Genomic DNA, 25,159 nt, shown 5'->3' with positions numbered 1-25,159 from the left:
CCACCTCTGGGTTGTGAGTTCGAAACCTACGTGGGGCAGTTGCCAGGTACTGACCGTAGGCCGGTGGTTTTTCTCCGGGTACTCCGCTTTCCTCCACCTCCAAAACCTGGCACGTCCTTAAATGACCCTGGCTGTTAAGAGGGCGTTAAACAAAATAAACCAATAAACCAAACTATATCGGCTGCCTTTTAGATATTTCAAAGAGACTCAGTGTTATTGAATTACAATAATACATGAACATTTTTTTTAACAAAAGCACAAGCGTATTATATGCAAAATATAATGAATACTTGACATCCTTGCTAATACACAAGGAAATTAATGTCGGAAAAAGAAATTAAAACGAAGTGATAAGAAATAATATATCAAAGTGATCGTTATTGGTATGCCTCTCGGCAATTTTTCAGAATATCTTGCGCAAAAATCATTTACCGTGCGCCCTTAACTTGTTTCAAACACAGTTTGACACACAACTAGTACATGTTTGACTGTGTAGTTTTAATGCACCGACACATTGACATAAAACACAAATGTAAAATAATCACTATTTTTAGGAAATACTTTGATTGTTAATCAACCTCAACGCATAGTGATGTAAGATAAGGGTCAACTTTCACAAAAATAAGAATTTTCAAAAAGTCTATACTAGAGGTTGTGGATATTGCTTGAAAATATTGGATATTTGAAAAAAAAACCCAAAAAAAACCCACCAAAATTTATTTAAATCTGTCAAAAAACAATTACTGTTTGGAAAGACAGGTAAACAATATATGGCTGACATAACCTTATAACACTCATTGTTAAACAATATATTTAAACACAGCGTGTTAAAAGGTGAATAACTCCTGTTGGAAAGTGTTGAAAGAAACATTGTGAACCATTACAATGTGGAAAAGTATACCTCAAGCATAAATAGTCAACAAACCTTTTTCATTCATAAATGGAGGCTTTTTTCAAAATACAGATAATCAATAGACTGTATGAAATACGTGTATTCTTTTATCTTGAGTTTAAGTATATATGCTGCTATCTTTTTAACACAACTACTAGTTATATTGTATTCAAGCTTCAACATACCCCTGGTATACAGTTTGTGTATGCAAGCGTGTATGAAAGTTTTCTTTGTCTTTGTTTTTGTTTTTTTTATCATATGCTGAAAATTTGACATAATAACGAAACTCAATATGAAAAAAAAATAATAAAACGTTATGAAAGGCCACCCATGGGTTTTATTATAGTTATGGGAAACAAATTACCAGAACGGTTAACAAAAAAAATTAAATAAACACAAAAACAACCAAAAATAATCTTGATATTCGTATACATGTAATGTAATAAGGCACTGAAATATATTTCACAGATTACCTAGGACAACTCAAACTGGAGAAATAGGACTGGAAGAAACCCTCACTGAAGAAGACTTGACAGACACCTGACAGATTGACTAGGAAATAGGATGGAGAGAATGGCTAATGAAGAAACACACTCTTTGTGTGGACGGAACCGTACATAGATAAGTACTATTTACATATATTCGGTACAAAACGTAAATCTGAAAATTTGACATGAGCTGTTTAATAGTTTTGCTTTGATTGAAGTGATAACAGAAACGCAGTACACCAGGAGACGGGTGGTACATGTAGAGGTACAGAAACAAACGTGAGTATAGTTTTAACTTTCCGCGACAGGTAAGTATGTTTTTCTTACTAAGCAAGTGAGCATCCCTGGAGCCAAAAACGAGAAAAGGTAAGACTCCAATGACCCACCCCAGACCCCTCCCCTCATATTAGGTGTGTTAAACATAGGAGTAGGCCAACATTGATAAAAACTATGTATATATATACGTTATTTTGAGAGAAGTGTCTTACACTATTTTGTGTGTGTTTAGCGATAACCACAAGTACTACTCCTGGAACAACACCGACGACTAAAGGATCAACTCCCCCTGTGATTGGTGACCGTCCCTCTGCAGGACTAGACGGTGTGTAAATTATCCTAAATTATGTAAACTTAAAGATTCATTATATTACATTATTATGAAATCATATTTTTCACAATTTCTGATTGGCTAAATTAGTGTCACGTGATTCCCGATTATACCAAGTTACAAAGAGTACAGTATAAAATATCATTTCTGGTTGAAATAGCACAATGTGTCACTCTACATACATGTAATTATCCTTTTCACTCTACACTATAACCCTTTTCTCTCTACACAATTATCCATTTCACTCTACACGATGATCTATTTCACACAATTATCCATTTCATTCCACACAATTATTTCTATCACTCTACACAATTATCCATTTCACTCTAAACAATTATCCATTACACTCTAAACAATTATCCATTTCACTCTACACAATTATCCATTTCACTCTACACAATTATCTATTTCACTCAACACAATTATCCATTTCACTGAACACAATTATCCATTTCACTCTACACAATTATCCATTTCACTCTACACAATTATCCATTTCACTCTACACAATTATCCATTTCACTCTACACAATTATCCATTTCACTCTACACAATTATCCATTTCACTCTACACAATTATCCATTTCACTCTACACAATTATCCATTTCACTCTACACAATTATCCATTTCACTCTACACAATTATCCATTTCACTCTAAACAATTATCCATTACACTCTACACAATTATCCATTACACTCTACACAATTATCCATTTCACTGAAAACAATTATCCATTACACTCTACACAATTATCCATTTCACTCTGTACGATATCCATTTCACTCAATGCAATTATCCATACTACAATTTTCACGTACTGGGTTTCTGTTGTAGGCGACTGTGGAGAACACTCGAGTCGGGCCATTTGTACAGTGGGACACAGTTCCTGTGTTAATATCGGCAGACATTGGACATGTCAGTGTGTCCGAAAATACATACAGAAAGATTCGTTATGTATCCCTAGTGAGTGTTAAATCAAATTACATATGTACCTACATTTTTATATTTGGTGATGTGATTTAGTAAATTCGACTACCTATCACACGTGACTATACAAAAGTAAGGATTCACATCTATTATATTTGAAATATTTTAACACCAATACTAACCAATTAATGATGTATTGTAGACACTGAAAGCATTTCTACGAAGTGTAATTATACATGTGCAGAATATATTTTGTTTCTTATATTATCTACAATATGCATAAATTCCATATACATGGAGATAAATAGAATATATGTTTAACATTCCAGTTCCCACAAGCATACTGGAGACGGACTATCTATTTATCGTTCAGTCAGATGCATCTATTGACACGGAAGGTAATATCCTGATAATAACTACTTAGACTATCTATCACACGTGATTGACATATAATACCAATGAGCATGTTCTCAAATGTTTTAATGTTGTATCAACATCACTTTAATATCTGATAGTAGCAATATTTAGTGAACAGCATATGCAAGGTTTAAAAACAGGAACAGTTGTAAACACTTGGCTCCAAGTAGAAAACTCTAGTTATAATAATGATAGTTGTTTTCCCGCAAAGACGCTTTATAAAACAAGCTACCTGTCTACGTCACTTTTATTGTGTTATGTATCAACTAAATGAACACAACTTTATGTGTAACAATAGAAATATGTTAAGACGTTTCATTTTACTTCTTATCGAAAGGTTCTTTCACATGTTATATTTTTTCAAATAGAAGTGAAAACTGTCGTTCCCAAGGGCTGCATTAATTATTAACAACTAAAGTTATAACAGGAACTTTTGATGTTTCAGTCGGACAAATCACTTTGATCAATGTTGATGGAATTGACGTCCACAGTACATTCGAATTACTGCCAGATTCCGGAGGATTTGGTATCAGTAGAGCAAATCCAAAGTCTGTGACTTTAACGAAAACTGAAAACACAGTTTTTATCAATCCTGTCCGACTTACTTTGATTGTGTCGTCCATTCTATCTGATAGCACAACAATCACAGATTATGCTGCAGTTACCATTTATCCAAACATAACTTCTGTTGAGACAAAACACATCACCGTAGCCGAAGGAACAAGACGTGGGAGTTTTGTAACTGAAGTTCCAGGAGTAAACAAGTACATTGGTGCTGAAAATCTAGCGTATAAAATGACTGGAAAATACAGCGATTTCTTTCATGTGGACAATCACGGAGATATTTATTGCGCAAAAACTATTTCGTTTGAAGACATGAACCAAGCAGAGGACATATATGCTTTTGTCACAGAATTAGATATCGGCATGACAATAACTATTGACGAAACAAAAATGGTCACAAAACTGTCTCTTCTGGTTGTTCGGGATACGTTCAGTCAGACAATCCCAGAAGACACTCCTGAAAATATAACTGTCGGAAGATTTGGGTCGGACACGCCATACAATCTGTTCGATTTTAACCTAACAGATACTTCTATACAATCAGTGTTTTTTAGATACTTTAATTTCAATTCTCTATCCGGTACTATACAGAAGTCATCCTTTCTTCTCGACTTTACAAACACAAACGCAAGAGAATTCGAATTCGAAATCCGCATTAGGTGGAAATCTACAATGGACTTTATCAGAGTGCCAGGTAAATTAACAATCAACGACGTAAATAATCTCGCTCCTAAGTGCGTCGAGCCGGTATCCGTTTTCCAGGTGATCTCGGGATCTCCATCAAGGTCCTATATAGGTGCGGTACAGGCATCTGATGTAGATACTGTAGGTACAGTAAGCTATATTATAGATGACGCGGAGTACTCTAAAGTATTTGACATAACTCGTCAAACTGGGGTCATCACTGCCAAGCAGGCGATGACTGCGTCTCTATTGGGAGATAGAGTCAGTTTCACTGTCGGAGCCAGTGATGGCTTTAAAACAGTAGAATGTCATGTAGTGGTTGAGATACTGAAGCTGAGTAATGAGAACGCAAATCTAAATTTGATTTTCAATGGCACGTTACAAGAGGAGACGCCTGCGCCTGCTCTGGTCGCAAACGTCTTTGTCCGGAACTATACTAACTTCAAATTCATTACCACGAAGGACGAGGAAAATTTCGCACTAAATTCCACAACTGTAAGTACACATGGAAACGTATACTGTATGGTGAAACATGGCACCAAACTTACTACGGGGACTACAATACTGTCTGCCATTTTAGTGTACCCCATAACACATAATGCTGTTTCTACTTAACAATGTATATTAATGAGATACTTGATTCCACAGTTGCTATCCACATTTCGGAATGATCTTAAGATTGATCTTAACTTAGTTTAGATTGACGCTGCATGACGCTATGACCCAGAGAGTCAAACCATTTCAAAAAGTTCCACTACACACACCGTACCCGTATAACTTTTATTTATTTAAGTTTGTGATATTTTTTTCCAATTCAATTCCAAAAGAAAAACATAATAAGATTTTTGTCTTAGATTTGGGAAAGCGGTGATGGATATGTATACTTTAGCATACACCCCTTCAATGTGAGTAATCATGATTTAGTGTCTAGCTTGACGCCAAACATTAGATCTTTTGCAGTGGATATTGAAAAATTGAAAATCATTACAAACAATAACATATTAACACGTCATCAGTATTTGTCTTTATGTGCTGCGAATATTTTTTTTTGCTTCCGTCGACTTCCATATGTAATAAAATGTTTGCAATAAAAGCACAGTATCAGCTCAAACCAAATCGCGCAGGCTTAGTAAGCAAAGGCATTAATGTAGTCATGAAAAGAACGACGTAACTATGTCTTGGTCAACCAATCGTTTATGTATTGCTTCTTTGTAAAAATGAATAAATGAACCTATACTATCAGCTATGATAATGAATTTAGATGCTAATGTGAGTAGTTTCATTCATTTCACTTCAGAACTGGCCCAGTTTTATATATCATACAATATTTACATTCTGTGTGACGGTCTCCCATTACTCCTGTGTTAAACCAGATGGTATTGATCACCGTATAAATGCAGCCCAGATCACATGACGTCACTTCCGTCAGCGTCAAAAAAATGTTTGGCAATGCGTTGCTGGTGAATCAAACCTAGCAAGGATTTCGACTTAGAACAATCGCGTAATTATGACGTCATTTTGGTGCTATGTTGATCATAGTCACGCCAAGGCTTTGTATTACACATCAATTTGAATGCAAACCAAGCACTACAATGAAATCGATTTCACATGTGCCGTTCTTTCAATTGAACAAACAGGGGAATATCTGAACTTAAATCCCAGATTTAGCAAAGAGAAAGTGAAGTTTAACGTATCTAATGTAAATATAACAATTAAACGCTTGTTAGATTATATTTATTGTCAATATCAATGCAATCTGGGTGACAGATACATATTGCATTGATCTTGCCAATAAATACAATCTACCAAGCGTTTAATTGTTAAATGTCTACATTCCTACCAACCATGTCGCTACCTATTGGAACTTGGTTGGTGGTATGAACTGTTAAATAAAACTCAATATGGGATTCTATATCCACACTCAATTCTCCGTTCTAATGAACCCCATATTACGGAAAGCTACGGAACATTACGAAAAACTACGGAACATCACGGAAAATTAGGTTTATGTCCTCAACATTAGAAACATTAACATTCTCATGCTGTAGTGTATGTTTGCAGTGGCGAGTAGTGTTATTTATAGACACGTGTGTATTGCTTAGTATTACATGTTTACTTTTTGTTCCTCATTGTTTTGTTAGTATTCATCATTTGTATTTGGCAGCAGTTAAGATTTCGCGAGAGGAAATATAGTTGAACAGTTGTATGGCTATAGTTCGTGATATAAATAGAGGTTACACAACGAGTGGTTGTTGGATATGGAATTTATTTCACACGAGTAAGTTATTTTTTAAAAGTTACAAAAGACACGAGCTTTAGCGAGTGTTTTTTGCAACTTTAAAAAAATAACTTACGAGTCTGAAATAAATTCCATATCCAACAATTGCGAGTCGTGTGACCTGTTTCTACCACAATAATATCGGCTTGAATCAAAGGGAAACGTGGCCAAGTATAATTTCGCGTATGCAAATAAAGTGTACCGGTGACGTCCGGGATCCGGTGATGTGACGTCATTCGATTATTGATGACGTCAATAACAATTGCAGCTTGGGTCAAAGTTCACCGTGTTAGCCAATCAAAATGCGTACAGAGTTTATACCACGTGTGGTATAAACAGGTTGTTAATCAACAGCTGTAATGATTAACTGATGGTCTGAGGGTTGAATAACACAGGGTATTGTGGTAGAAAAAACGTTATCGGCAATAATTACATGAAATACATGTAAACATTTTGATTTTATTTCTTGATGAATTCAGAGTTTACAAGACTGAAAAAGTCCTTATAGAGTGATAGCAAAATATCTCGGTTTACTCCACCTAAATCACTGTTATCAATTTAAAGACTTAATTAGAGAACCAAAGTTGTTCTGGTGATATATTTGATTGTGTTTTCATAAATTATCAGCCTCAACAATTTGTTATGGAATATTTTCTATAAAATATCACAGTAAACAAGGTTGTTTGTGATGAAACATTTTGATGCGTATTTCCATAAATTGCCAAGGTAATGAATGCTGTTGGCGTAGAAATATTTGTCTGTGTGTTTCCATAAATTACAAAGGTATAATAGGCTGTTGGTGATGAAATATTTTACTGTGTGTTTCTATATATTATCAATGTTTTACTCTTTGTTTCAATTAAGGGGGAGGTAACATCTAAAGTGAAACTCGATCGAGAGAAGCTTCCGCTCGTGTTCCGTGACAACAAAGTAACGTTTGGGATCCAGGCCAATTTAGACGACGAAGATTCATGCACAATCACGGTATGTCAATTACTCTATTTGTAGCACACGATATTAGCTCTGTAATATTTTGTGTTGCGCGTGAAACATCGTCTGTACCCAGGCGTTATTAAAAAAATGAATGGTACAACGAGTGAGATATTGAAATATCTTTGAAAGGTAATATTGAAAAAAAAAAAAGAAAAAAAAAAAAGAAAAACCGACGGATAATCCAAAAACCAACACGAAAATAGTTTCCTGTTCTGAGGTATTTATTATCAGATTTAAATCACTTTACGTACAAGGCCTACCTAATATCTCGTACTGTATACTATTGATCAAAAGTGCCAATTTTGCTGAATACGGTAACCCAAGCTGATATATATAGTGTTCATATCAGAGAAATATGTATATTCTGATCAGCTCATGATATGCTATAACTATTGTTTCAGATAATGGGAGAACTGACCATCACAGTAACAGATATTAACGACAACCCACCCTGCTTTGTAGGAGACGGTAATTGTACAGTGACATTTCAAGGCAGTGTAATGGAAAATGTGACCGGGAGACAGGACGTCAAACTAGTAAGTCACTATGTAATTCATACCTCAGTCTGGATCTAAATACCACATTAACAAAAGGTTGTATACATAGGTAACATTTTTGGTTCCCAATATCATTGCTTTTTTACAAAAATATGTGTATTACCTTCCGATAAATTACACCTTTATCGGTTTCCGTGTATTTACAAGGGTTCGATTTTACCCGAAATCTTTACCCGAAATCCAAGTTCATTAAGCCTTAAATGACGCAATGTATTGAAAATTCAAAACAGGAGGTGTATGATATAGAGAAAGTCTTACTTTATAAAAATACCCAGCTGCATGCAGCATAATAGCACCACAGTTTAAAATCGACTTCCACAATACATACACCAATAACAACAAAAGCCAAGCCGATAGAGGCGTATGCATATCTACGATAGCCAAGCCAATGACTTCTAGACATTCATCCAACTGCCATATACTTGCAACATTCATACACATAAACTATCCGCTTAAGCAGTCAAACTGGTTCACATCGATAATGATAGAATCACAATTTCAACATCAACTGTAAATAATCAAACATGATCACTCCCAAGATAAATAAATAAATAAAATAAGACACATTTCACTTTATATTTGGTTTTGGAAGTGATTGTGAACAAATATTTTCATGTTTTCAGAAGGATAACCGGGAACTAAAACTATTTGATCCGGATGAGACTGATAATGGTGGTTTGACGGTAACACTTGATCCGAATGATGGAAAATTAACAACAGAGGTTACAAACAATGTTGTGAACATTTTTTCCGACCACATTTTTGACCGAGAGGAAACAGACCACTTTAGTGTAACACTTCGTGTAAGTGACACGGGTGGCCATACTGCTACTGCTTCCCTAGTAATTACGATCGAAGACAAGAACGATAACCCACCGGTATTTATCAACCAGCCATACCAATACAGAATATCGGAAGACGAAGCTGTTGGATTCCATGTTGGGGTTGTAAGTGCATCCGATCGGGACACTGGACAAAACGCCGAGATTCTGTATTCACTGTACAGCAGTTATTTCAGCGTGGATGAGAGGACAGGGAACATAACGGTCAAAGGAACGCTTAATCGTGAATCGATCCCAAGTTTCAATGATACTTTGTTAGCCAAAGACAACGGTCATCCAAGTCTTACAGCCACAACTTCAGTGTTTATCCAGATATTAGATGTTAACGACAACGCACCAGTATTTACACAAAATGAGTACAGATTCATTACTGACGAAAACAACGACTGCAATGTTTCACTTGGCTCAGTGAATGCAACAGATCAGGATATCGGTAATAACAGTAAGATACATTTTACAATCTCTTTCTCTTCACGAAAATTCAGAGTAAACAAAGACGGAGAAATATTTTGCGTAGGAGCAGGTCTAGACTACGAAGACAGCCCAAATCAAAACTTCGTCGTTACAGCCACCGATGATGGTATTCCTAGCAGAAGTTCGTCGACTCATGTTGTGATTCAAGTGATCGACAAAAACGATAATGCTCCTCTCTTTAAAAACAACGTTACAGTTGTGAACGTTACGGATACAGATTTTAACCCTCCAAAACTTGTAGCCTTGCTGGAGGTGACGGACAAGGATTCAGGAGATAACAAACGATTCAGGTTCACCATTTGTCCTGAATACAATAAATCATTTACAGTAAAAGATACTGGTGCTGTATTTACAACGTCTCAAAAACCGAGTACATGGCCCAGGCTGGAGTGTAAAGTGACCGTCACAGATTATGGAAGGGAACCGCTGTCGTCTTTTGCATTCATCGAATTCTATGTCGTCGACAATTCAGGTGGTGGTGGTCAATCGGGAGTAGTTTTCAACAGCAGTAACTTTACTTTAAAAGTTCAAGAAGTATATAATAGAACTGAAGATATTGGCAGTCTATGGATTCAAAATAATCGGACATCAAATGTTACATTTGCATTGATTAGCTCGGTGGATGGTGGTATCAATAACAATAACCTAACCACTGATTGTGCGTCTTTTTACCTCGATCCTTTGAGTGGAAAAGTCACGAAGAATGGAATCCTGGATAGAGAAACAAAGGATTTATATACATTTTTGGCATCCGTTCAAGAAAATATGGATAAGGATTTAACGCTGGTATGTATACACGTCTCATATTTGTTGTTGAACGGCGGCTTAAAAATGTTACTACTTCTCGCAGTAGGCCAATCAGTAGCGAGGGGCTGCCACGTTGCAATTTGCCTCCTTTCAGTTTTGTGTCATAATGTATTCGACAATACCATGTCAATCTAGTACTGTATCAGTATTTGGCTTACCAAACAATCTGTACAAATGATACTTTTTAAATGTATCACAACTGTTTTTTAATACAGTAAAAAAAACCTGTCATATGCGACCTTCCAATGAAGGAAATAAAACAGGCCACATATGACAGGTGATCTCTTCTTAATCTAGGTTTAGGTAACTATTATAGTAATTAAAATGGGGAGGGGAAATGTGGACACATTTGAGAGGGATATGCTTAATTCAGATGGTCGCTAAGGCAGGTTTGACTGTATTTTTTGTCCTATTGTCTGAGTTACAATGATACCATATTGAACAGGCGTAATTATTTGAAAATGTATCAAAACGTTTTTTGCTTTATTGTACTCTTAGTATCTTAGTATTCATGGTTACATCATATTCAAACATAACGGCAGCCTTTAGCAATGTTTGACGGGTAACTTACGTACATTTCAAAGATTTTACTCTTGTAAGTGCATGGATAAAGGTAAATGATAACATTAACAATTATATCGTGTAGTTACATGCTACGTACTAACTGTCAATCAATATCACGTACAGGTTACTATCAACGTGGAAGATGTAAACGAGCCTCCAGAATTTGTGACCAAGCTGAAGCAATTCGACGTAGATGAGGATGTCCTGGGGGATATCATATCCAAAGCAGACTCAGCCATAGCAGTGGACCGTGACCTCGGTGAAAATGGTACTATGGTCTTCAGTCTGAAAAAGCAGGAACCGTTACAAGGTAATAGAATGAAATTGTGATTTACGGGTATAGCTAATCGATAGAAATTACGCTGATGTATATTGAGAAACATTTTGTTACTTGCCAGAATGTAATTATTTATATTGTTTTCTATTTAGCCAGAGTTTCCGTATAGTTTGCTATTTTTTATGGTTTTTGGATTTTTCGCTACTTATGATTTGGTACAAAATCGCCGCGAAAAAACATATACCTATACAATCAGGAAAATATGATGATTCAGTAGAGAAATCAAGGTATGTCTTTAATACATTAAGACATTCTTTCTGTTGCCAACTTTGTGGAACACAGCAAAAATTTTAAGCTTTCAATAAAGACAACTTATACAGTATATAGTGAAATATATTGAAAATTAAGTGGTAGTGAATAACATGCATACGTTTTTAAACCCATTTCCACCAAACTCGCGAGGTTTACTCGTAGGGAACAGAAACGCTATTGTCTTAAATGCAAGGTATTATCAATTTTTCAGCAAATACGATTACTGAAAAAACACAAACAATACAAACAAACAAAATATAATCATGAAAAGCGACGAACATGGAAACAATCATTGCTGCAATTAAATTGGTTTCTCGGCTCAGCTGTCATCGGCTATCATTTTAGTTGAATAGTCTATTGTTTAAGCAGGATATTTTTCCAGTTAACAAATCATTCGTAAATATAATAATCTTGAAACATACTTGACCGATTCAACCTTTCCACAAATAGAAACAACCCTTGTTTAAATCAACATCCTTCTAGATATATGAAGCAGCTGGATAATAAGACATACATTATTTTCATTTAATACATGTACTTTGTTACGTAATTGTTTTATACAATACAGACGGCCAGTTCAACTTTAAGGTGAATGATACAAATGGTGACATATCGGTGGTGCTTGGTCTAGACTACGAAACTGTGAAACAGTATAACATCACAATGGAGGTATATATACTTTGTATGATTTAATATTTACAGTTAATGAATGCATCACTACCTGTTCTCATATACATATCAATACTGTAAACCAACTTATTATGGCATGCGATTAATTTTCCGCGTATTTCGCAGGCGATTAAATTTTGAGAAAACTAATCGCCGCGAAATAGTTTCAATCATAGGTGCAGTTGGCCTTTTGACTTTTAGGACTTGACATCGCGAAATCAATTCGCCGCAAAAAAAAGTGTTAGGCATGAAAATACGAAATTAAGTTGCCGCGAAAATAAGTTGGATTACGTTAATTTCAATTTGATACAGGTTGGGGACAAGGGACATCCACCATCAGATCCTATTACTCGAACATTTAACGTTTTGGTGAACGATGTCAATGACAACGCTCCTACATTCGTCAACACAAGCAGCAAAAATGGAAAATGTCTATATGACATTAAAGTTTACGAAAATGAAACTGCAGATTCCATAGTAAGTTTACTCCTGTGAAATAACGTTATTTCAGATGATTATAAATATTAAGAAAAGTCGCCGGAAGTCACTGTTATAATGGACATCTTTTGTATTTGGCATACGATATATTGACATGTGTCTCTTGGTAGGGTAAACTTGTAAGGCTTCAGTGATATTTTTTAGGTCCATTGAATTATAAGAATTATAAGAATTATAAGTGCATGTCGTGAAGAGACTGCATGTGAACTAAACTACATGTGAATCGCTATGAAATCAAAATGCTTTTATTTAGCTGTTATGTAAGATATATGCTGTACATAACGGGTACAACGAGTCTAAGTAGTGTTGCTTAGATTATGTGCCATGAACATTTTTCATAATTCATAATTTCCGTCTCTCATGATTCATACGCTTAACTTCAATTTGTTTGGCTCTCATCAAGGTTCTAGGTTTTTCAATTAATGACGAGGATGGGAAGACATTCTTCAAAACGAGCGAACTGACTGTTAATAACCAAGATGACTGTCCTCTGAAACCAGGTACAAATTATTATGACGATGTTGTTTATTTCATTGGTCGATAGTGTCGAGGTTCATCATTGTATGAACGCATTAGTAAGATTTTCACAAGAATTTAGACTCAGTTTGTAAAAATCATGCAGACACCATAATACTAGAGGAAGCGTTGTAGACATAACCTGCTATTAGTTATTTGCCAAATTTTAACTTATGTCAAGGACACGTGTACTTACCGGGATTATCATGATGCTTTGATACGATTTGATATTATTTCACAGTGTTTAATTAAAGATAAGTGAATTGTATCGGTTGTGATGTAGACACACGGGCTTTTATAGGGAAATTTCGGCATGTAATTATTATCAAAAGTCGTAGTGATAATTGCATGTAAAGAGATTCTCAATTTCAGACACACACAAAATGAGTAAATAAATAAAATAAATAATAGAATAGATAAAATAGAATGAAAAAATGTCAGTTATGTGGATTTCAAATAGAATCTTTATCGAAATCATATACAGAAATTTTCATTCAAGAGAGTTAGGCGGCCATTCAATTGATTAGTCATTTTCATGTAAACAATTCTAGTCTTGCACATTACAGGCTTGACAAGCTATTGATGATAAATCCAGTAAATATATGTACACATAAGATAAAATTAACATAACAACATATGATGCATGAGTGTTTAAGCTTTTTAATTATTATTCTGTCTTCCAGTTACGTATGGCTTCCCAACAATGTCACTTTTGAGTGATGGGACTCTAGATTACGAAACACAGCAGGCATATGACTGCGTCATAACGGTGACCAATGTAGCGCCCCCTCGACTCTCCAACAACTGTTCGGTACACGTCAGCGTCCTAGATGTAAACGACAACGTTCCTCAAACACACGGCCCCTACAGAGTCAACGTCACTAACGGAAAGATCAATGACGTCGTCCTAATTATAAATGCTACGGATAAAGACAGTCTAGAAAATAGTCGGCTTGTGTATCAATTCGATAAGGAGACAAGTACACTAGTTTTATTTGTCTGTTTATTTATTTGGTCAACTTTTAGATGAAACTGTACAAGAAAAAACAACAACTATTCTTTATCTTAACGTATCACTAGATTACGTAAATGTGATCAAAATGAAATAAATGTCCTGTATATTTGTTTCTCGTGGTTGTCCTTGTTGGACCCAGTTCTTGGGTATGAAACCATATTTTGTAAAAATGATGCAGTAAATATTTATAGACATGTGTGTGTTTTTAAAAATATTGACTGGTGATTTATTTTTGTGCAATAAATCCCCCGCGAATACTACCAATTTTACAGTAAATAAACTTTTTTTTTCAGCTGTAATCATACTATCATATCTATTTTAACTGTTTCAGATGAGACATCCTTTTTCAAAATTGATCAAAATGATGGACGTATCACAATTATCAAAGATCTCTTTCAATTTACATGCCCTGTAGCGTCCTTTGTTGTACGGGTTTCCGACAATGGCTCTCCAGTCCTCTCTAACACCACAACGGTATGTATGTATATGTACGAATGTATTACCTTGAGACTGAGACACAACGTTCTGCTCTAGTTTTCTCTCTAGTTTTCTGTAGTTTTCGCCTAGAAATTCACCACTTGTTTGCATACTACTGTTAACCACAAATTTTTCGCGTGCTATTAATTTTGTTTATTTGTATTTAGGAGCGATTGAAATTCGCGAAAATTAATCGACGCGAAACAGTTTTAACCATAGATGCAGTAGGCCTTTTCTGTCTGAAAAATTCGTTAGGCATTAAATCGCTAAATGAATTCACCACGAAAATAAATTGGTTTACAGTATAGTATCCTGAAGTCTGTAGGTATATTCTATCCCGTATGCCTTACTTTTTTCTGTGAGTTTCTGATGCTCACTGACATTGAGTGACTTGTATGGGTCCTGTCTTGCCCTAGTCATATTCGTGTGAAGTAAGACTAAGAATACTGTTTCAAAAAATAATCGATAAGAAATAAATATTTGATAATGGTACCAGGGCTGAGGAGCACAGGGATGTCTTCCTGTCGGAGAGCATTCATTCTTCCGTACCATTCTCATACAATGAATGATACAATCTCTCCGTGTACTGTAGTTTTTTTTCTATCATTATGAATTCGTCCATGTCATATTTTGCATATGTGACTAGTACAATTTTACCTGGAACGTTTTTCATCGGTTCCGCCAGTCAGAAATCTATAGTAACATCATATTGTGGAATATGACGTTACGTCATTACTACTTAGAAACTTTCTAAAATGTTAATTTTCTGAGTTATGTGAAAAAGTATCTTAAATTGTTTAATTTCATTTGAGATTTGATGAAACTTTGAAAACAGATTTGCAATATTTAAAAATCTGTTGCTCATGTAAGATCCTTTATTATATATATAATATATATACATATACAAAAACGTACATGTATATATTTTCCTTCAAAAGAAAGCTGACAAAATGTTTTACCCCCCAAAAAACGTATAATGTAAGATGTAACACAGATAATTACATACATGCTTACTAATATTATATTGTTCTTTATATTTCAAGGTCACACTTAACATTATAAGTAATAACACACAGCCTTGGTTCCAAGGACCCGACGGCACGTGCAGCGACACACAACGCCCTTACCCCAAATATTCACTTGCCATAGAGGAAGTATTCGGTCCTGTTGACGGTAAGTGAGGAGTACAATGTGTTCTTAGTTTAACGTCTTCTTACAGCTTAATAACGATACGAAAGTGATAAAAAGTCACCGACATGACCTAGAAGGACACAACACTTGATTTATTACTTTTTGCCCTTGCTCGCGATGTATATTGAAATGTGTTTACACATTGTTTGTCTTTTGTTTAATACAAATGTGTTTACACATTGTTTGTCTTTTGTTTGATACAAATGTATGTGTGTACGGCAAAGGTAAATGTTTTAATTCTTTTGGTAAAAATTGACAAAGTCATAAAACGAATATCCGTAAATTTAGACTCGTAAAAGATTCAGAAAAAGTACAGACAGACGATGTTCAAGATGTATAATTTACGGTTAAGGCAGTGATGATTATGAAAACTGACCTGAATAAATTATTCGCATAGATATTCAAAATAATCATATATATTTTTCAGCAATCGATAACAGATAATCAGAACGTTTACAACACTGTTGAGCTAAAGACATGTGTCTCATTTGTATGGTGAACTGAATGCAGTTTTTTATTTCCATATTTAAAGAGGCATTCATTCGTTTGAGTAAAGCTTAAGTCGTCAAAATTAAACTTACTATGTATTTTGTCCAAGTAGTAAAAGTTATAATCTTTACATTGATAAGGCAGTTTTACTCTCAAGATAAACCAAAGTTCTTCGAATATTAAGTCCTGCAAATTTTTAATTCGACCCGAAGTATCAATAATTACCACAAAGACATATGGTATTTGTCTACGCCTTTTTCATAATTACCAACTGATATTAAAATGGTTTCTTTTAATGACTACAAATCCTTTAAATTAGTGACTGAAATTAACATTCGTATTTAAAAGTTAAAACATTGTATACCTTCTGATAAATTTGCAAAAACATGATACAATATATGTGATATGATTAATACGCCCTTTCCGTAAAATAAAAAAAAAACATTGATGCAGCCATAAAAGGGAATGGCTAATTAAAATATGGTAATGATCCATTGAGTTTCCTTTTGTTCTTGTTACATCATCATCCCTCTGAATTGCATTTCTTTATCTTACACATTAAAGTATATCCTGTGTATATGACATTTAATGAAAGTAACCATGAACATGATTTCTGTATACTCCAGGTATGACAGCAGACAAGGAGCTTCTCGCCATTACAGCCTGCGACAAAGACGACGGAAAGTTCGAGACATGTAACTGTTCATACGACATCGTCAATGGTGGAGAGAGTAAGTATGATTATGACCTATCAGAACCCTTCAATAAATATACGGAAGCCTGTATATTTGTATCATTACTAGTTAACAATGGATTAGAAATAGTCCAGTATCTGAAGATTACGTAATTGATTAAATCATGTGTTAATTGTACTCCTCTTGTAGCATTTAACATCTGTTCTAGGTCATCTTATCTGTCGTGACTAGATATCAACACTTTTAGTCTCTTAGTAGCAATGAAACGCCCTAGAATGACAAAACTGCTGTATATTGCGGTTATATACTGTAAATCACTTATATTTTGCGTAGGATTTATTTTCGTATTTTTTTATACGTTAGTAACACCTCAGTTACCGATATAGTAGTCTTGCACAATCTATAACCCTGATATTCACGAATTTAAAGTCATTTCTAGATAAGCGTCGCGAAATCATGTATTTGTGATGTTGAAGAGGTCAGTTCGCGAAATAAAGTACTCCCGAAATCTAAGTGATTTACGGAATATTTGTTCGCCGTATACGGGATCTCGTAAAATTCATCTCTAGTGGTGCTATATATCTACCTCCTTTGTACCATCTACCAGTTACTTCATTTATTGATGCTTTGAAAATGAACTTTTATATAATTTACCATGTTAAACCTGACATACATACATTATCTTTACTTTCAGATTATTTTGATATAAACAAAAGTACTGGCATGATACGTCAGATAAGACCGGTTAATAGAGAGAAAACTCCGTATTTCCTGTTGACTATATCTGCCGTAGACCACGGAAAACCACCGAGAACGTCACGGAATAATGCCTTCCTAAACATAACCGTCAATGACCTGGATGACAACCCGCCACGATTCGATAAAAACTCCTTCACATTCAACGTATCCAACGTAAGTTACATCTCCGACGAAGAGTAATAATGATAAAATGAAAAATAGACTGTGCCCCCCCCCCCCCCCCCCCCACCCAATAAAAGGAAGAAGAAAAAAAAGGAAAAAAACAACGTTTGAGCTACTAATTATATTCATAAGATTAAAATCTATAAGCGATCACTGTTAAGAAAGTGTTAATATTTTGTCATCTTTTCAGGCTAATTTGATATATTTCGAAATAGCATGTGTGCTATGTTATGCATTGTTAATTCAATCATGTCTTATTTACGTCAATTACGTACTGTCATAATCAGTTATATATCTAATATATATCTTACATATTATATTATGCAATTATGTTCCACGTTTTCCATATACATATGTATAGTCATAAATGGAAACGTTTGAAAAAACTACCATGTTTTGTATTGGTGGAACCGTTTTATTATTATTTATATCGGCAGCAGTCATTATATTTCTGTAGTATACAATGATTACAACAAGATAAATGTAATATACTAAACTGGATGGTTCGGTATTTTATTAACGCTTGCAATGACAATATCATAATGACGTCATTTCCATAGTTGTATCTTATAAATATTCATAACGATAAGAGAATACTGACATGATGATTGAAGAAATTTCCTAGGTGACAATATATATGTATTCTTTTAGTTTCTTTAGTTTAACGGCCCATATTGGCCAAGGGGTATTACTTGTATTACACAACAATTTTCAAGCTTTAGATTAATACAGGATAAAAGCTTGATTAAAAATGCATCTGGTGTTAAATTACAGAATCACCCTGTCGGAGAGACATTCGGACCAGTCCGAGCTAAGGATCCGGATTTCGGAAAAAACAGCAGTGCCACCTACAGTGTAGAATTTACCCAGGAGAGTCCCTTTATATATAACGAAACCACGGGATATTTCGAAATTTCTGAATCACTAACAAACATGACAGACCAGACATTTTTTGTGAGTAGATCTGATGTAATATACAAAAATCAATTTTTAATTTCTCGGTCACTTCATTGACACGGTGAAATTTCTTTTCGTTTTATCGTCACAGATGGCGTTAAAGGCGACGGGTATAACAACACCAACACCAGCATTTACTGCGATCGCCTATGTCGAAATCACGGTCTACTTCGAGGATCCTAATAAATCTACGCCAAAGTTTAATAAAAGTATGTACAGAATGAAGTCACTGAAATGAAAGTGTTGAGAGATATTGCGGGATATATAATGCAGATTTACTTTTTGAGAAATGCGACGTATCTGCTATAAACCGTTAAAATTGGATAACAAAACAATGAAATAAAATATATTTTTAAAATATTAGGGTTATACTATTATCTTACTTAACCATAACCCCTAAGAAATCAAAGCAAAAAAAAAAAAAAAACACAAAAAACACAAAAACAAAAACGAACGAACAAACAAACAAACAAAAGAAAGAAAACAAACACAAACAAACACAAACAAACAATGAAACAAAAGACTAACAACAGAAAAAGATAAGGCAGGATTGTGGAAATGGCAAAGCTAAAAACACTGCATATGAGGTAGTCATGTCCTTTACGAACATCACTCACAAATACGCTTTATTGCTAAGGCAGATTTGCGCCCTTAGAGGTATCAGTTCAAGCAATGTTTCTTTATAGAAAACTTCGTGGCAAATATTAAGATTCAACATAATATTTTAAATGTTAAATTATGCTGCAAATGCAATCCAAAAGACAAACTATCTTCAGTTTCATCCAAGTAAGTGTACTTTGAATTAAACCCAATAAATGATAATCGTACATGTACATAAGAATAACACCAGGCTCCAGACTCATCAATGTTTCTTAACTTAACCTTAACCTTAACATACAATTTACCATAGCAAAGCATTATTTGATTTTTGCGAAAACAATATTTAAAAGAAACGTTTCTGAGATTCATTAATGTCTCCCGTTTTTAGTTCAAGAATCTCCTTAAGAACTCTACATCGCCGACAGCGTGAAATCTGCTTGTCATAAAATGTACTTTTGATACATGATGCACTGCCTCACCAAGGTAAACCCATGCCCAAAGTATCAAGCAATGTAGGACATAGACAGGGGAATTCATATGCTGATCTAGGTATAGGGCCGAACATTATACATGTATATCGAACATTTTGAATTTACCGTACAAAGTTAAAAAAAAAAAGAAAAAAAAAGGAAAGAATCCCTAAGCTTTTGGAGATTGGTAACAGCGTAATGTATGTAACCTCTGGTATTGTATAAATATTAGATATTTTTGTCTTAGATTTAGCAATAAAAGGTATTAAGGAATACTGATAGAGTAACCAGAAAGGTTCGTTTTAAGTAGACTCACACATATGCAGCTTCTTATATCAAGTGATTTTTCCATAGAATTATATGCAATTGATTCATTTTACTCGAAAGTACAAACAAAATGGCCTCACGGGTAGAATGCCTTATTGAGGTTGATAATCAACGAAATATATCGCACAGAGAACCAAACCAAGTGGCCTGTATATCAGTTTTTTGTCGCTAATTGTTAACGAATTTAGGATTTGCTTCAACGTTGAACTTCAATTCTGCAGGTATTTTTGTAAACACCTTCCCATTCAGCGCCAGGAAAGGTTATCATATCGGGACGTACACAGCTGTGGATACCGACAAAGGCCGATTTGGTGATATAACGTACCACTTGGAAAGCAACTATTGGGTAAGTCATTCAATTATAACATCTATGATCGATCCTAATCTAAACATTAAATGTGTTACAGTAATGAACCATGCTGTATTTATTCAAATAGTAATATTTTAATCATAATGTGACTGACCGTACCCCTTTAGGGGTTGGAGTGGTTCGTTGTATTGTACAAAACTGTACAGTTAGAGAGCTAGTTCTACTGTACAGTTAGATAGTTCTAATGTACAGTTAGAGAGCTAGTTCTACTGTACAGTTAGAGAGATAGTTCTAATGTACAGTTAGATAGCTAGTTCTACTGTACAGTTAGAGAGATAGTTCTAATGTACAGTTAGAGAGCTAGTTCTACTGTACAGTTAGAGAGCTAGTTCTACTGTACAGTTAGAGAGCTAGTTCTACTGTACAGTTAGAGAGCTAGTTCTACTGTACAGTTAGAGAGCTAGTTCTACTGTACAGTTAGAGAGCTAGTTCTACTGTACAGTTAGAGAGCTATTTCTAATGTACAGTTAGAGAGCTAGTTATACTGTACAGTTAGAGAGCTAGTTCTACTGTACAGTTAGAGAGCTAGTTCTAATGTACAGTTAGAGAGCTAGTTCTACTGTACAGTTAGAGAGATAGTTCTACTGTACAGTTAGAGAGCTAGTTCTACTGTACAGTTAGAGAGCTAGTTCTACTGTACAGTTAGAGAGCTATTTCTAATGTACAGTTAGAGAGCTAGTTCTACTGTACAGTTAGAGAGCTAGTTCTACTGTACAGTTAGAGAGCTAGTTCTACTGTACAGTTAGAGAGCTAGTTCTACTGTACAGTTAGAGATATAGTTCTAATGTACAGTTAGAGAGCTAGTTCTACTGTACAGTTAGAGAGCTAGTTCTACTGTACAGTTAGGACATTTTAACTGTTCGTTTTCGAGATCGATTGATCTCAGTTGAGGACATTCTGTTACAAATATTATTCCATAATGACATGTTGCAGATTAACACACCGATAATATGTCAAATCGACCTCTAATGCATACGCGTAACAGATTATTTTTCTCGTACAAAATTGCACCACAACTATACCAACTCGAATTATTTTAAAACTCTTATATTTGTCTGAAATGAAAATGACGTGACTTTAACAACGACGTCGCTTTTCGCCTAATGACAAAAAGGTGACAGAAGGCTATCTCTTGGTAGCGCGTGGAAAGCGCGTGGGTAGGGCGTGAAGTTTCCTTGTCGCAGAGAAAATGAGGGAGTTTTGTGTTTCCATTACTACTACTACTACTACTACTACTACTTGTTGTTAGGATCACATATTTAATATTGATAAACAGGAATTATGATGGCATGTTGTTTTAATTTTCAGGACACATTTATAGTCGACAGTAAAAAGGGAAACATATCCCTTCTGTATGACGTCATCAACGCGATACCCTATTACATTAGAACTATGAACTTGACGTTATGGGCAACAGACGGCGGCGAACCACCCAAGTCTGGGTAAGTCGATCAGGATAGACACATATCCAAAATGGTACTTTGATGGTCATGTTTTTCGACATAAACAACGCTCCAATCCAAGATGATAAGTAACTGAAAGAATGATAAAATTCTTTGTGTCATGTCTGTATGCCTGAAATATAATGCTTATAATACAAAAACGGTAGCTTTAAGAAGGGGCATGATAATGCATCGACTGATCAACGAATGCCTTCAAAATCTATACTCTGATCCTTTCTTTGAAGAATCACCAGCGCAAGGTTATCTATAACGGCATAAGAAATATATGATTATTCCATTCCAAATATAACTCGTTCATAAAAAAAACCCATTATTTTTAATATACATGTATACCAATGAGTATTTGTAATCCATAAATCGCTTCACCTTCCGGAACACCTCCTCTTAATCTCCTTGTCCATCTTCAATGGTCTCCATTGAAATATGATTTAAAAAAAAAAATTCTTTCCTTTTCTTGCCGAGTTTTATTGATTTTGAATTCGAATTGCGATTTCATTTCCATGTTGGTATTCTCTGTCTGCTTATATCGCTCGTATTCACAGGTCTTGTGTAATCCACTACACCTTGGCGGGTCTGGAAAACAAGGAGTGTTCAGCAAGAATTGGGTCCACTCCGGCCCAGCAAACATCGGATCCGTACGAAATTCCGCTGTACGCAGCCATAGCGGTCGCCGGCTGTCTGTTACTGGTACTCGTCATCGGCTTTCTGGTAATGTTCTCCAGGTAAGGTCTATAATTCTTAAACGATTCATACATATGTGTATATCATTAATATAAATGTAAACGTTATTAATTTTACATAATATAGTAAATCCAGTTATTCCATGTTACATTTATCACGTTGTTGGCCCGGATGGAAGTACGCGTTTGGCCTAAGTGTGGGACGAAACCGGAGTACAGAGCGGAGTACGGAATCCAGACCTTTCCAAGTTCATTAAGAAAATATATATCAGCTAGTATACGGTATAAAGGATAATATCTTACATGTAGTACTATATACTACGTTTTGTTCCAAACGTATCTTTATTTAATCATTTCCACACAGAAATCGGGAAGCATTCAATAAATACCAAATGACCCAGAAACGATTGTCAACCCTAGATAACGCTTACGAACTAAAGAACGAGAGCTATCAACGTCTAAGCAAGACCGTAAGTATCAATACTTTAATTAGAAAATATAAACATAAAACAAGCTAAAATGTAGACTGTCCTAATTCGGACCACAAACGTCAATGTTGCATATATAGTACTTCAATCTATATCAATACATATATAACTATAGAAAAAAGGTCAAAAGTCACGGTCAGCAGGTATGCGAATGTAGTACCCATGGAAAGGTTTTGCCACAAGGAACACATATCTAAAATATCTAATCTGTGTCATATAGTAGAGAAATAGCTCCACTGAACTTCGTTCAGGCAAAAATACACTTTTAGAATATTATTGTTAAAATTTACTTTTTTTTCAAATTTGATCTACGGAAAATAGGTTGTACACAACAGTTGCCCGAGGCCACAAACACGATGAGCCGTTGCCCTTTTGTTTAATGTTATTCTTTTTTTCATTTATAGAGATCTAGTGGAGAGTACAACAGAACTTACGACTCCAGATTGTAAGTTAAATGTCAATGTTTTTTTTTAATCATTATATATGTATTTGTAGAATAAATATATTTAGTTTTATATTTTTATGACTTTTAAAGCCTGATTCCCCACTATCCACCTTTACACGGGGTAAACGAGCAACAATTGATAAGGCATGAACGCCCGTCACCACCAAACCTGTTGTCACACAAGTGTGACAATCTGACAGCAATTTCTTGGCCTTTGTTTCAGGGAAGAGAGAGACACATACCAGAGAGGCTATGATCAACTGGACGACTATGATCGTGCATATGATCCCGAGCCCGATTACGATGCTACAGGAATATAGTGATAAATGACAATTAAAAAGACGAAATTGATATCTAAACATCATTATAGTTAACATGTTACTTAAAATAATATGTTATATATATGCCTTTAAAACACCATGTATATATTTCAATGTGTTACCTCTTGAACTCAGACATATGAATACCGGTTTATATTTATATATATTTCGTATCAATTTGTCATCCAATTAAAGATTTTAGCGTAGATGGTAATCAAATGTAAGTAGCATATAACCTTAAATATTAATATAAAGCATGCAATGTGTTTTAATCAGCAACAAAATATTTGACGCTGTTAATTGAATCGTATGCATTGGCGCCTGCTCAAATTCAATATCCAAAATTCAGTTAACCTAAATTCACATTTTAGCAATGTATTTGAAAAAATGATTATATTATTGATTTGAGGATAAAAAAATTGTCATAAAAGAACATTTCTGCATTATCATAGATTCATATAAAGGATGTTTTTTCATCGAGGAAAATAATTAAAAGGGCTCAATCATGCATTCTTTCAATTTATTCGAAACTATGTCCCTCCATGGGAAATGTAACTTGTATCATAAATAGAGGTTATAAAGAGTGCAATGTTATGACATTTATATTAGTTTTATGTGCTTGTGTGAAAAGGACAGTAGTTGGTGAAGTAATCAGCCTTGTTCAGTTAAGTCTCTTTGCATAATAAATACTTGTGGATTGTATATTTGATATGTACGTGTAACTTAATCAAGATTTATAACTAGGTATTCTATAGAAATTGTTTTATTCACTTGCTGTAAAATACACCTGTAGACTAGTTTATGTTTCGTTCCATATAGATTTTACAATTTTTCATTTGTACAAATACGACATTCAGAATAAATTAATGTATAAACATG

At 34.7% G+C, this 25,159-nt stretch overlaps 1 protein-coding gene across 1 annotated transcript; it reads left to right on the top strand.

The window, feature by feature from the left end:
- The first annotated feature begins 1,366 nt into the window (after window positions 1-1,366).
- On the top strand, window positions 1,367-25,159 carry LOC117345319 (protocadherin Fat 4-like). Its single transcript, XM_033908387.1, has 24 exons — window positions 1,367-1,981; window positions 2,828-2,956; window positions 3,250-3,318; window positions 3,783-5,080; window positions 7,728-7,847; window positions 8,258-8,392; window positions 9,037-10,515; window positions 11,224-11,410; window positions 12,258-12,358; window positions 12,671-12,835; window positions 13,260-13,356; window positions 14,056-14,352; window positions 14,719-14,861; window positions 15,908-16,037; window positions 17,171-17,275; window positions 17,934-18,151; window positions 18,935-19,114; window positions 19,209-19,326; window positions 20,736-20,860; window positions 22,193-22,326; window positions 22,890-23,069; window positions 23,392-23,497; window positions 23,920-23,960; window positions 24,184-25,159. Exons 4-24 carry the CDS (start codon window positions 4,133-4,135, stop codon window positions 24,278-24,280), a joined length of 5,106 nt encoding a protein of 1,701 aa, XP_033764278.1. The 5' UTR covers window positions 1,367-1,981; window positions 2,828-2,956; window positions 3,250-3,318; window positions 3,783-4,132; the 3' UTR covers window positions 24,281-25,159.

The sequence above is a fragment of the Pecten maximus genome, chromosome 16 (assembly GCF_902652985.1).
Source record: "Pecten maximus chromosome 16, xPecMax1.1, whole genome shotgun sequence".
NCBI lineage: Eukaryota > Metazoa > Mollusca > Bivalvia > Pectinida > Pectinidae > Pecten > Pecten maximus.
This window is presented reverse-complemented; position numbering and strand designations above follow the sequence as displayed.